Source organism: Oryctolagus cuniculus, chromosome 15 (assembly GCF_051225735.1).
Source record: "Oryctolagus cuniculus isolate XC-2025 breed Fujian yellow rabbit chromosome 15, ASM5122573v1, whole genome shotgun sequence".
Lineage (NCBI taxonomy): Eukaryota > Metazoa > Chordata > Mammalia > Lagomorpha > Leporidae > Oryctolagus > Oryctolagus cuniculus.
Window position 1 is genome coordinate 15731042 of NC_142881.1, and position 13485 is coordinate 15744526.

Consider the following 13485-nt stretch of genomic DNA (forward strand, 5'->3'; position numbering starts at 1 on the left):
TTTGCTGTGTGTCTAGATTTTTAATTTCTGTGTAGAAATCAACTCATATTTCTCTTTATTTTTCCTATATTTTGCCTTGTTCAGGAAAGCCCTGAATTTATTAAAATACCTCAGGTTTATTAAAAGTTATCTCATATAGGCCGGCGCCACAGCTCACTTGGCTAATCCTCCGCTTGCGATGCCGGCCCCCGGGTTCTAGTCTCGGGGCGCCGGATTCTGTCCCAGTTGCCCCTCTTCCAGTCCAGCTCTCTGCTGTCGCCTGGGAGGGCAGTGGAGACCTGCATGGGAGACCAGCAGAAGCACCTGGCTCCTGGCTTCAGATCAGCGCAGTGTGCCAGCCGTGGCGGCCATCTGGGGAGTGAACCAACTGAAGGAAGACCTTTCTCTCTGTCTCACTACTCTGCCTGTCCAAAAAAAAAAAAAAAAAAAAAAGTCATCTCATAATCTCATATAGTCTTCTAAAACTTCTCAAGTTTTGTTTCTCCTTTTAGCTTTGCAGACCCTCTGGGTTTTATTTTTACATAGGAATCTAGATTTATCCTTCTCAATATAGCGAATCAATTATCTCATCAAATAATCAGCTCATTTCAGCTCACTTGAAACCACCTTCATCATAAGCTGAATTCCCTTTTATGTGTGGCTGTGCAGCTCCCTCTTTCTGAAAAACTGGCTGTTCCTGTGCACTTTTCCTCCCATGTGAACTCTCAAAAGCAGCCAGACAGGGTCTGCAAAGGAGACTCCTGTGTGTGTTTTGTATTTGGGAATGTGTCATATTATTAGGCTCATTTTAGATGAATCAGCATCTTTAAATATTTAGTTTGCCCTGCCCAGAAATATGATATGTTTCTATTTAGGTTCTTTTATGATATCAGTGAAGTCCTATCATTTTCTTTCTGTAGACCTAGCATTGCAGGGTTTGTTTTCTATTACACTTACTTAATTTTATGCTAGTGAATGGGAAATAATGGTTTGTATATGTGAATTTTTGTATCTAGCCATTTGACTGAACTCTTCTGTTAGTGATCTGTGTATTTCTTTTCCTTGACTTACCACGTTAGCTGGGACTGAAACACTGTGGAATGATGAAGGCACAAGTGAGCATCTTTGTCTTGTTCCTCTCTGTAATGAGAATCTTTCCGATGCTTCTTTGTCAGCTAAGTGTGGGAAATATGCTTGATCAGCCTGCAGAAATTTCTTTTCTTTCTTCTAAAGATTTCTTAAATTTACTTATTTGAAGCGTAGAGTTCCTCAGAGATAGAAGTAGAGACAGAGATATTCCATCCAATGGTACACTGACTGCCCAGATGGATTTGGGCCAGACCAAAGCCAGAAACCAGCAGCTTCATCCCGGTCCCCAGTGTGGGTGCAGGAGCCAAAGCACTTGGGCCATCTTCCACTGCTTCCCCAGGCCCTTTGCAGGGAGCGGGAACAGGGGCAGAGCTGCCAGGGCTCAACCGTCAGCCGTATGGGATGTCAGCATTGCAAGCGGTGGCTCACTCAGCTGTGTCACAGGGATGGCCCCAGAAATTCCTTTCTGCTCCTCACTTGTTGAGGGGTGTGCTTCTCATGGCGGGTTATACCAGATTCCTGTCAAAGGCCTTTGTTCTTTCTCTTACATCTTCCTTGAGAATTCAGAGATTGTCCAGACTAACTTGGATCTTCCAGAACTGAGTATTTAAAACAGCGTTCTGGGGCTGGTGTTGTGGCATGGTGGGTAAAGCTGCCTCCTGTGACACCAGCATCCCTTACGGGCACCAGTTCGTGTCCCAGCTGCTCCACTTCTGATCCAGCTCCCTCCTGATGGCCTTGGAAAAGCATAAGAAGATGGCCCAAGTTTTTGGCCCCCTGCCACCCATGTAGGAGATCTGGATGAAGCTCCTGGCTCTGACCTGGTCCAGTCCTGGTTGGTGCAACCATCTGGGGAATGAACCAGTAGATGAAAGATCTGCTGTCTCTCTAACTCTCTCTCTCTCCTTCCCTCCCTCTATGTAACACCAACTTTAAATAAATAAATCTTAAAAAAAATAAGAATGCCAAGTCCCGGTTGCTCTCTTTCCAATCCAGCTTACCACTAATGCATCCTGGGAGACAGTGGATGATGGCTCAAGTGCTAAGGCCCCTGCCACCCATGTAGGAGGCCTGGATTGAGTTCCTGGCTCCTGGCTTCAGCCTGACCCAGCCATTTCTTTTGCAGGCATTCAGAGAGTAAACCAACAGATGGAAGATACCACTCGCTTTGTCTCTCTCTCATTCTCATTCTCTCTCTCTTTCCCTCCCTCCTTCCCCTCCTTCCTCCCTCCTTTCCTTTCTGTCTGTTACTCTACCTTTCAAGTAGATGAAAAATAAACATTTAAAAATAAAAAAAAAAAAAACACAACTAACCAGTATCTTTTTTTTTCCCTTCTTCCTTTCACTCATATTTGACCCCAGATATCCTAAGGACAGGTGCTATTTCCCACTGATACTGCCTATGCCTCTCACACAACTTTCACCCTCATCTCTGCCCTCACCCTCAAAAAACAAACAAACAAACAAACAAACACATGAAGTAGGTTGTGGGCGAGAGCAGGGGCACCACCTCTGGGATGTTCTGGCAGGCACCACTGGAAAGATGTTATGCCGAGCTTCTAAATTAAAGACCTTTTTTTCCCACTTGACTGTCTTGAGTAGCTGGCTGCCATCTCATTCTAGTTGCTAAGTGGCTTTGTAGTTTCTACAGGAGGGTGTGAGAAAGGAACAACCCCTAACCTCGGATTTCCTGTTGTGACTTCATGCAGGTTCAGCTACAGGATGCACCCACATCTTACTCCAGCTCAGCACGCCTTGGACATGGCTAGGGCAAAAGACAGGTTTTCACAGTTGATTGATAAAAATGATCTAATCTCAGAGTACAGTTGTTAACTTTTAGATGGTGAGGGCGTTTTGCTAAGCTATGAATGAAAGGATTTGGGTTTTGCTTTGATTTGGAGCACGGCCCTAATCTGACTTGGCACCTGCTTGGAGAATTGTCTCTGAGTCCGGAGACGCTTGGCCTCAGGGAAGCTGACACCTGCCAGGGTGGCATCTGTCGTATTCAGGAAAATGCAATGCCACGGCTGGTAGGTACAGTGCTATCTAAGTAATACACCGCCTTCAGAAAACACTGCCAAAACAGTGTTGCAAGCTGTATGGACGGGAATTGTGGCTCCTTCTGCATAAAGCACTGGACGGTATCTCTCACTGTGGCTTTTCTCACCTTGAGCAAGCTGGGTGGGTTTTATTCTTTTCAGACTGTTTAGTCCAGAAGCAAGCACGTGCTAAACAGAAGGATCGTTTGTTTTATTTCGTATGCACTGAGCCTCCAACATAAATTTGCATATTCAAGTTTCTGAAGTGGGGTTTTCGGAGATGGAATGAACTCATTTCAGGCCTGTGGTGTGTAGCTGGAAACTGTTCAGGAAAGCCTAGGTCAGGATGGAAGCCAGAAAGCTCCACCATGGCAGGCATAAGTAGCCGATTTCCAAACCCCTCCCAGTCCCTGGGAGGCTCGCTTTGGCTTTTAGGGCTATTGGCGTAGAAAGTGTGGTCGATTGGACCGTTTATTTTCCTTAATTTTTTTCTTCCTAATCCTCAAGACTGGAAGCGTCTGGATGGACGTAGACTAAAAGTTGCCTGCCTTTTCTCCTGCAGGCAGGTGACAAACATTATCACCCCAGCTGTGCACGATGCAGCAGATGCAACCAGATGTTCACAGAAGGAGAGGAAATGTATCTTCAAGGTAAGACGGGCTTGGGAGCGCGGCGCGCCTGCCCCACAGGAGGAGGAAAATCTCGCTATGCTCGCTGGGTTGTTTTTAGAGAAGGAGGCATGTGATTAGCTGTGAAGCCCACCAAATCCAACATGGACGTGGCCAAGAGATACCTCATCGGTTCGAGTTAGCCAAGCAGTGGACTCCCTGGCAGGGAGCCCTGGAGGCCCTCCTTACTGCCTGGCAGGAGATTCACAGGAATGTGCATTTGACGCATGCAAGAGAAGCGTGGAAATTAGCGCAGCTTCCTCCTTAGGAAGGTGCTTGGGGGATGAAAGGTTTAGAGAGGGAGAGTGTTTCTAGAAGCTACTAGACTGCATATTGGATGGCTTCTTTGCCTTCTCACTGTCCTGGGAGAAGTATTTTCTGAGACTTCTCAGACTGTTCTCTTTTTCTCTGTGTGTGTGTGTGTATTTTTTTTTTTTTTTTGACAGGCAGAGTGGACAGTGAGAGAGAGAGAGACAGAGAGAAAGGTCTTCCTTTGCCGTTGGTTCACCCTCCAATGGCCGCCACGGTCGGCGCGCTGCGGCCGGCACACCGCGCTGATCCGATGGCAGGAGCCAGGTACTTCTCCTGGTCTCCCATGGGGTGCAAGGCCCAAGTACTTGGGCCATCCTTCACTGCACTCCCGGGCCACAGCAGAGAGCTGGCCTGGAAGAGGGGCAACCGGGACAGAATCCGGCACCCCGATCGGGACTAGAACCCGGTGTGCCAGCGCCGCAAGGCGGAGGATTAGCCTAGTGAGCCGCGGCGCCGGTCTATGTATTTTTCTTAAAAGATTTTATTTATTTATTTGAGAAGCAGAGTTAAGAGAGGCAGAGAGAGAGAGAGAGAGAGGTCTTCCATCCACTGGTTCACTCCCTAAAAGGTCGTAACAGCCAGAGCTGAGCCAATCTGAAGCCAGGAGCCTCTTCCGGGTCTCCCATGCGGGTGCACGGGCCCAAGCACTTGGGCCATCTACTGCTTTCCCGAGCCATAGCAGAGAGCTGGATTGGAAGTGGAGCAGCCGGGACTCGAACCGATGTCCATATGGGAGGCCAGTGCCACAGAGGGAGGCTTCGCCTATTAAGGCACAGCGCCGGCCCCCTTAGCCTGTTCTTATCTGGGCTTTCAAGAAGAAAATGTCATTGATGAATTGCTTTGCATACATAAAGTTCACCCTATGAAGAGGACATAATTGTTATAGAAAGCAGAGAGAGAAAACACTACCAGCACCCTGAGTCCCTGGAAGGGAAAGCCAGAAGTTTCTGACGAGATATTCATTAACAGGAAACCATTAGTTTGTGTGTGTGTGTGTGTGTGTTTCTGTTTTTGTTTTTGACCAAGAGACAGAGCCAGGCAGACAGAGCATTCCCACCCTCTGGTTCACTCCTCAGATACCTGCAATGACCAGGGCTGGGCCTGCTGAAGCCAGGAGCCAGGAGCTCAATCCAGTTCTCTCACAGCAGTGACTGAGCCATCACTGCTGCCCCCACCCCTCCAACAGGGTCTGCACTGGCAGGGAGTTGGAGTCAGAAGCTGCAGCCAAGAATCAAACAGGCACTCCGGTGTAGTACGCGGGCATCTTAACCCACGTCTGCACTACTCAACATCTACTCCCAGATTTTTTTTTTTAATGGGAAATAATCTAGAGCAGTTTTCCCAGTGTAAAACTATGATCAATTTTTCTCTAAAATCCTGATGCTTCTCAGAGAGGGTGTAGGCTCTTCTAGTCGAACCGCACCATCTGTGCAAGCATTTTACTATTTTTAGCTGGAAAAAGGGTCATTAAACAGACAAGGGCTTATCAGTAAAATTAGCATGAACCGTAGAGTTCAGTTTTGTTAATTACTGGGTCTCACTTGCCTTTGCGAGTCATTTCTTCATTTCCCTTTGCACATAACACTGTGTGTTTTTAATGAATGGTTTGCTTTGCTCTCTCAATTTTATTTTCATGCAACTGAGAAAAATCTGCAGAAATGATCCTAGAGCGTTAATACAAAGACTTCACTACTCTCTCCTTTAAAAATGCGAGCTAGATGAGCCCACATGTCCCTTCAGCTCAGGAAATTTGAAAGGGCCCATGAAGGCAAGTGACAGGCAGCCGCTCCTGGGGTCTCAGGAGGGCTCTGCAGGCCACATCTTCCCACCGACGACAGGCCGTGCATCTGCAGTGGCAGCAGCCAGGTGTCACTTTGCATTTGGGACCACAAGGCCGATTTATTCTTGGTATGGTCTCCAGGCTTTGTGTCAGATTTTAGGGTGTCAATTACAGCACTCAAACAGCAGGTGCAAGAATGCAGGTCAGCCCTGTATCTGCTATGAACTGAGGCTCGGAGGCCCGGAGCGCAACTCTGCGTGTTCCAAGTGCTCCTGGAAGCCGACTGCACAGGATGGCTTCAAGTTGCTGTGCAGAGACAGCCTGCTGGGAAGATGGGCTACCTCCCGATCCGCAGGGGTTGTCCAGGTCTCGGAGCTGTGCCCCAGTAGCCTCTGCCTCCGCTCTCAGCCCGGCCTTGCAGAATGATGAATTTCATCTTCCTCAGCATCTCACGTTCTCGCCACTCCCGGTCCCCACGTGTCTGACCCCTGGCGAACTACGCGACATTATATGCAGACCCGGTGTTCTGGACAATGCCTCCTGCTCGGCAGAACTTTCTGGAAAATTCCTCTCCTAGGCCTGGGCCGCCCCCTTCGGCTCTGCACGTGAAGAGGGTTTCCTGTGCTTTGTGTTCACTCTCTGAGCCAGTGTTAGTGCTGAAGGGACCTCTATGTCTGCCTGGGTTTTGTTTGCTAGATTTTTCTTTTCTGGGTGATGATTTTTGTTGTTGCTTCCTGTGGAATTTTTGGGGGGTGGTGACCTTGAGTGAAGCAGGATGGGCATGATTATTAAATAGGTACTAAAGTATTATTCTGATAAAATTTTTTCCTTGCATTTGTGTAATTTTTTTTGCTTATTGGTATAAAGTAATGCATGAGTCACTTTACTTTGTTGACCTTAACAAGTCTGCACGACTTGCTGCTTGAAGAGAGAAAGATTTAAGCCATGAAATGAGGATTGATATTCACAGCGCGAGTCTAACTGTATTTATATAATTTACTCACTGCTTTCAAAAAAGTGACTTCATGTGCTTAAGTCTCTTCAAGTGCTCATTCACGTCCCTACGTCCATCCCCACATTTGAACCTACCCTTTTGTGGACATAGGACATGCATTTGCCTTGCCCATAACCATCAGTGACAATTATTGCATCCCTGGTCACACAGAATCTTGTGGGAAGGCATTGGGTTCTTACGAGGTTAAAAACCTTCTTTCGGGGATAAGTGTTTTTGCTTAATTCTGTGAAGCTAAGACCATCCAGGAAAATACTGAATAATCTGAGAAAGTGAGACTGTTGACCCAAGAATAGAAAATAACATGTCAATAGTTACTTCACTAGTTTAAGAACAAAGCCTGGGGCAGGAGTTCGGTCGAACAGTTAAGACGCCCGCATCCATATTGGAGTGCTGGGCTCAAGTCCCAGCACTGCTCTCAATTCCAGCTTCCTGCCAATGCACCCCGGGAGGCAGCAGTAATGACTCCAGTAGTTGAGTTCCTGTCGCTCATGTGGGAGACCTGGATTGAGTTCCTGGCTCCCTCCCAGCTTCTGCCTGGCCCAGCCTCAGCTGTCCCCGGGCATTTGAGGAATGAACCAGCAAATGGAGGATCTCTTGCCGTCTCTCCCTCTCTCTGTGACTTTGCCTTTCAAATGCAAAGAAATAAATATGTTTTTAAAATTATGTACATTCTATATATTCAGTAAGTTTTTCTTTTGAATAGATGCTATCTAATTTGCATTTATTTCTCTTAACTAAATTCCTTGGTTGTTTTTGTTATTATATAAACGTGGTCTATAGTTCTGAAATTTTCTTAAAAGACTTATTTCATTGGAAAGGCAGAATTAGAGAGAGGAAGAAGTAGGGAGGGAGGGTGAGAGGAAGAGAGAGAGAGAGAGAGAGAGAGAGAGAGAGAGAGATCTTAAATCCTCTGGTTCATTCCCTGTATGACAGCAATGGCCAGGGCTAGGTCAAGCCAAAGCCAGGAAATTAGAACTCCACCTGGGTCTCCTACATGGGTGGCAGGGCCCAGATACTTGGGGCATCCTCTGCCTCTTTCCCAGGTGCATTAGCAGGGAGCTGGATTGGGAGTGAAGCAGCTGTGTTCAAACTGGTGCTGACATGGGATGCCGGTGTGGAGGCAGCAGCTAACCCTGCTGTGCCACTATACCACCTCCCCCACACTTCTGAAATTAAATACAGCTCGTAGTGGGCTCACAGACATTACTTTTAAAAGATGACAACATGGTTTTTAAAAAAGACAATGTCACAAAATAAATATCTCTTGTGTCAAAATACTCCTGTGCAGGGCTAGCGCTGTGGCACAGCGACTAAATTCCCAGCCTGCAGCACCGGCATCCCATATGAGCGCCGATTCGAGTCCCGGCTGCTCCGCTTCCCATCCAGCTCTCTGCTATGGCCTGGGAAAGCAGTGGGAGATGGTCTAAGTGCTTGGGCCCCTGCACCTGTGTGGGAGACCCGGAGGAAGCTCCTGGCTCCTGGCTTTGGATCAGCACAGCTCTGGCCGTTGCAGCCAGCTGGGGAGTGAACCAGCTGATGGAGGACCTCTCTCTCTCTCACTCTGTGTAACTCTGACTTTCAAATGAATAAATAAATATTCTTTTAAAAAAATAAAATACTCTGTGCCCAGTCAGTGGTGTGTGTATTCTGGAATTGTGCCCTTTAATAAGCTCGGGTAGTTAAACTCACCTTGAGTCCGGAGCTCTTTAATTCAGTGTCGTGATTCACCTGAGTGTGGGGCACTGATGCTGTCCTGTGTGGCAGAAGAGGGGACTGAGCCGTCCCAGAAGTTCTGCCCTGTGGGCTGCTGGCCCCTTTCCATTCCCAGCTCTTAGCAGTGCGTTGTGTCTTTCCAGGTTCCACGGTTTGGCATCCCGACTGTAAGCAGTCTACCAAGACAGAGGAGAAGCTGCGGGTAAGGAAACAACCGGAACCAAGTACACTGTGGGCCAGGTGCTTCACAGGGCTAGGGTTTGGGTGAGAGGACTCTTTACCGACTTTTCCCTCCCAATGGCAAACCAAGTTCAAAGGCCAGTTGGCCACCGGAGGGGGTTGTGGGTTTTGTTCCAGATGTTTATGTTGGGCAAACGAAGCCCTGCACCGCTAGCCAGCTTCTCAGTAAAGCATTGGAGGGCGAGTCAGACCATGCGGAGGGGTAAACTGAGTCATTGAGCACCCCCACCTCCGCTGACCGTCCTGCCAGACTCCTCTGTACTTCATGCAGAAGGCGCCACTCCAACCCCAGCTCTGCACCCAGCGCTCAGCTCTCAGTACATCGTACTGAGCTCGCAAATCCAAATCCACCAGAGTGTGACGCTTCGTCAGCTAAAACCTGTGGGAAATAATAGTGAGCCAGGAATGTCAGTCAACTCTCTGAATACCTCCAGATGCCAGAATTGTATCCGTTTTGGGAGCAGGAGGAGTAAGGTCAAGCTCAGGACCAGCATCCCGTTCATACGCCTCCCGTTTCTCACCTGGGCTATGGTGTGTCTTCCAGAATGATCCTCAGGCTGAACTCCAGCCCCCAGTCCCTCAGTTTAGCTAACTTAGAGGTACCTAGGGAAGAGCTGGAGTTGGCTTTTGCTCCACCTGCTGTCTCATGGCCTAGATTTATTCTGGAAGCCAGACTGGAGAGTGGAGAATGCTTTCTTCCAAAGCTGCCAGTCGGAGCTGTCCATTGTCCCCAGGGCTGCATAGCTGCTGCACCCATGGGACCTGGTCCCTGGTGTACAACCTGTGAGTTTGCAGCACTTCAGCTGTCACCGCGGGGGAGCAGCTCTTGTTTTCTTGGATCTTTTTCTTTGTTCTCTTCCTCGAAACACCTGCGGGCACAGGTGCTTTTTCTCTTGGCTTTTTTTCCTCCCTCTCCTCAGCTAACATCAATCCATCCGCTGGAGATGCTGTGCCATTTGGATATTTTTAAACCCCTTCCTTGCCTGTGATTTTGAGCCTATTTTAAGTAGAGGGAAAAATACCCCTTCTCAGAATAATTAAGTAAAGGTAAGAAAGTGGGTGAGGAATTTGTCCACTGACGTCACAATGGTTTTGCTCTCTGTTGCTGACGTGACTCCCACGCAAGTGCCTGTCCTGGTTCCTGAAGGCCATCACCTGGACAGGCACCCACAGGGACAATCACCCAGCTCTGGATGCCAGGCTCTGGGGACTTGGAGGAACCACAGGTGCTTTTGGAATAGGTTATCTTTATGAAATACGAGAACATTAAAGACTGTACTTACTGTCACTTGCACCCTAAGATTCCCAGCATGGTGGGGGAATACTGCCCAGGAGCCTTGGAGCAGCCAGGGCTTTGCACTGTCTCTGCAGTACTGCTCTTAGTTTTTTTGAATAATCATTTTGCTTCCTCCCTAATGAAGTCTTTTGAGGGGAGGAAGAGAGCAATGCCACTGAGGCCAGAATGAATGGAATGTGTATCTTGGGTTTGTTGAATTTCTTAGGTTTGCTGATTTTTTTTTTTATTTAACTCACATCTTGATGGAACTCTCTGGATATGCTGTGTAAACAACTAATGCAATACTTCTACTCATCCTGGCCCAGAGGAGCTATTGTTTTCTTCCTTTAGCAGGCTTCCAGGGAATTCCAAAGCCCTTCTCCCAAACACAAGGCTCACTGGTTGGGAGGCCAGGTCAGGCTCCGGCTCATTGTCTTTGGGAAGCTCAGGGGTGAGGTGGGGGTGCACCTCAGAGGGGACGAGGTCTTCATGTCGCCCCCAGTCGGAGTTCATGCTGACTCTGGGGTTCAGGGGCAAATCGGTTTTGAGCTGGAGAAAGGAGTCGTGCACTCTCCTAAGGGCGTGTCTGCACATTGCAAATCTAGAGCCAAGATTTCCAGGCCCTTCCCTACATGTCACATTAGTACGGTTTCCATAGCAAAATAAAAATGTTTTAAGGCTCGTTCAGCAGCCCCACTGAGTAATCCACATTCCTGATGCTTAAGAACTCATGGGGTGTTTGTAATAGCGGACCCCTAAGGATGACACCAGCTGGCTTCATCGGCTTCCTGCGCTCCGTGTACTATAAGTTCATCGGAGCCAAACTAACGGGACAGGGGTGGGGGGGGCTGGAACTTAGATAAATACACTATAACTCAAGGACCTGCTAATCTGCCTTAAACCTGGGCCCCCAGACTGAACAGAACCTACACACGCACATCAGCTAGGCAGTGCTGCCTGATGTTTACTGTCAGATTCGTTTTCCCCACGGGTTTGTTTGCATGGTGACCCCGCGTGAGGAGATTGCTTTGTTCACTCTTTCCTTTTTCATGTTTCACGGCAGCCTCCACACATCCATCGTCCTTCATCCGATTTCTTTTATCCCAAAAGCCTGATCCGACGCACAGGACGGTCCCCAGCCCTGCAGGTGGGCGCTGAGTGTGGGCCAAGGCTTGGAGCCCCTGCCCTGGGCCCAGGCCGCTGCTGCTTTCTCCCGGGCTGCTTTCCTCACATAACTTGTCTGGCGCCTGCGGGAGGCAGCTGCTTCTCTCACCCCATGAGTGCATCTCACACTGGTGCTGGCTGTTTTCTCCTCTGGTCGATGTTTTCCTGCAGAGCCGTGCCTAACGTGTTGCCTTGATCCAAGCGAGCACGTGTGAAGCCTTTGGGTCCTGGGTCCCCGCATTTGTTTACAGAACAAATGTTTGTCAACTACCCGGCTTAGTGCTGGGCTGGATGCTGGAGACCTGGCCTTGCAGGGGCAAAAAGATAGATAAATACCAAGACAGTGGTGCAGAAAGATGTTCCAGGACGTGGCTCGCGTGGGGCAGATTCCTTGCAATGTCAAGTGACAGAACGCTCTCACGGGGCACTTCCTGGGAGAAGCTGTCTTTGAGCTGACTTTGGAGGCTGGATGAGATCTGAGCACTAGGAGGTGAAGGAGAGGGAGCAGGGCTGATGAAGAGGATGGCAGCTTGGAGCTGGGGCAAAGCAGTGCTTGGGAAGGAAGTGGTTTGGCTCGGAGAGGAGCAGTGAGCAGGAAGGAGGCAGCTAAAGCAGGCAGCCACGCTGTAGAGGTTGGGGAGACTGAGTGGAACTGAACCTCGTCGTAGTGAACGGCCTGAGCCCAGCCTTCTGTGCACCTGTAACTCCTAGTCTTCCCACTCTACCACAAGGGGGCAGTGAGACAGAAATCTGAGGCTGAGGTCATTATCAGGGGCCGCTCAGGGAGCAAGTGCAGGACCCGCCTCGGGGCTGGGAGCAGAGAAAGGAATGGACAGGCTGCCCTGATAAGCAGCCAGGAAAGAGGTCATGCTCCCTCTCAGAGGAGCGGTGGTGGCCTTGGCTTGTGAAACCGCAGGCCACTTTCCCCTGCCCCACCTCGGCCCAGGGGAGAGCCCACTGCAGCACAAGATGGCAACACAGCTCTTCGGTCTCAGCTTTGCACCTGCACCTTCTTGCTGTGCCAGCCAGAACGGCGCTGGAGAGGAGACAGTTGAGGTTTCTATCTCTTTTTATTAAAACCGCATCTCCTTTGAATGATTTGGAAGACAGATGCCTGGAATTTCAGAGTGGAAAGAAAGCATGCAGAGGTCAGCCCCCCAAGCAGAGGATGAAGTCAGACGGACTGAGCAGCCGGCCCGAGGCGTCACCGCCAGACCACGAGACTCGCGGGCTCTGATCCCAGGCGTGCAGGCCTCGCGTTGCGCAGGGTGCTGGGTTTCACCCTAACTCAGATCTGCGGTTGAATCTTCGTTCTGCGGTAAAGCTGAACTCCAGTGGCAGAGCTGCTAAATACAATGACATTAAAGCCTCACAAATTCAGAGGCCCAGCCAAAGCTCATCCCACTGCAAAGGAGTGTGGTCCAGAATTAGTGCCTCTCTTGGCAAGAAGTTGCCTTTTCCCATCATGTGTGAGGGGTCCCCCCCCCCCGGTAGAATACTCTTAACTCAAATAATATTGTATTTTGTGAGCCTAAGCCTAAAACCAAGTGATGCATTCTCATAATGTGAAAAATACTATCATCAAGGCAACCTTTTTTTTTTTTTTTTAAATTTGCTCCAGACCCTTAAGTTTGAGAGATTGGGAGCATCTGGGGAGAGAGAGAGATCTGTTTTTCATAACTTCTCTCTTCCTACCCTGTTGTTCAAAAGGCACATCTGATTCCCATTATGGAGCCGTAAATATCAATGAAGTCAGCTTCAGCTCCATCACAGAAAGCTGTAAACAGCCTGGGACCCGGCAGAGAAAGCAGGCCTTTGGCAAGGGCGCCGCCCGCCCGTGGGCAACCGAGGAAGGGCTCAGTTGAAGGAGCCAGGAATCTCCAAAGCGGTGCCGCTCTCGGATCCCAGATGTTTTGAGCGCCTGGGTATTCTGGCAGCTCTTTTTGCACCACGTAAAATTAAGAAGCCTACGCGATTAGATAAACCGACAGTATTCCCGGCAGTCACTGTGCCTGGCGCCCCAGAAACCAGTCCCGCTTTTGTTGCAGAGAAAGTCAGACTTGCAGGAGGGAGGTCGTCTGGTTAAGTAGGCTCAGCAATCAGTCACGCCTCCGCGTCCGCCTCCCTGAATCACGGCTGAAAGAAATAATGCAAACACAGTTACCTAAGAAAAACACGCTTGTACGTGGGTCGCCAGGACTTTGCCTAGA

The 13485-nt window shown here is 49.2% G+C and overlaps 1 protein-coding gene across 50 annotated transcripts in view; it reads left to right on the top strand.

Annotated features, from left to right (window-relative positions):
- ABLIM1 (actin binding LIM protein 1) overlaps nucleotides 1-13485 on the top strand; it is a 325273-nt gene that overhangs the window by 269415 nt on the left and 42373 nt on the right. For 27 of the 50 annotated variants that reach the window (XM_089314295.1, XM_089314292.1, XM_089314301.1 and 24 more), the window contains 2 exons: nucleotides 3670-3757; nucleotides 8739-8797. In XM_089314295.1, coding sequence (XP_089170421.1) covers nucleotides 3670-3757; nucleotides 8739-8797 — 147 coding nt within the window. Of the gene's footprint in view, nucleotides 1-3669; nucleotides 3758-8738; nucleotides 8798-11174; nucleotides 11259-13485 lie in introns of all 50 variants that reach the window. The other 23 variants (XM_089314270.1, XM_089314272.1, XM_089314273.1 and 20 more) reach the window with 1 other exon arrangement.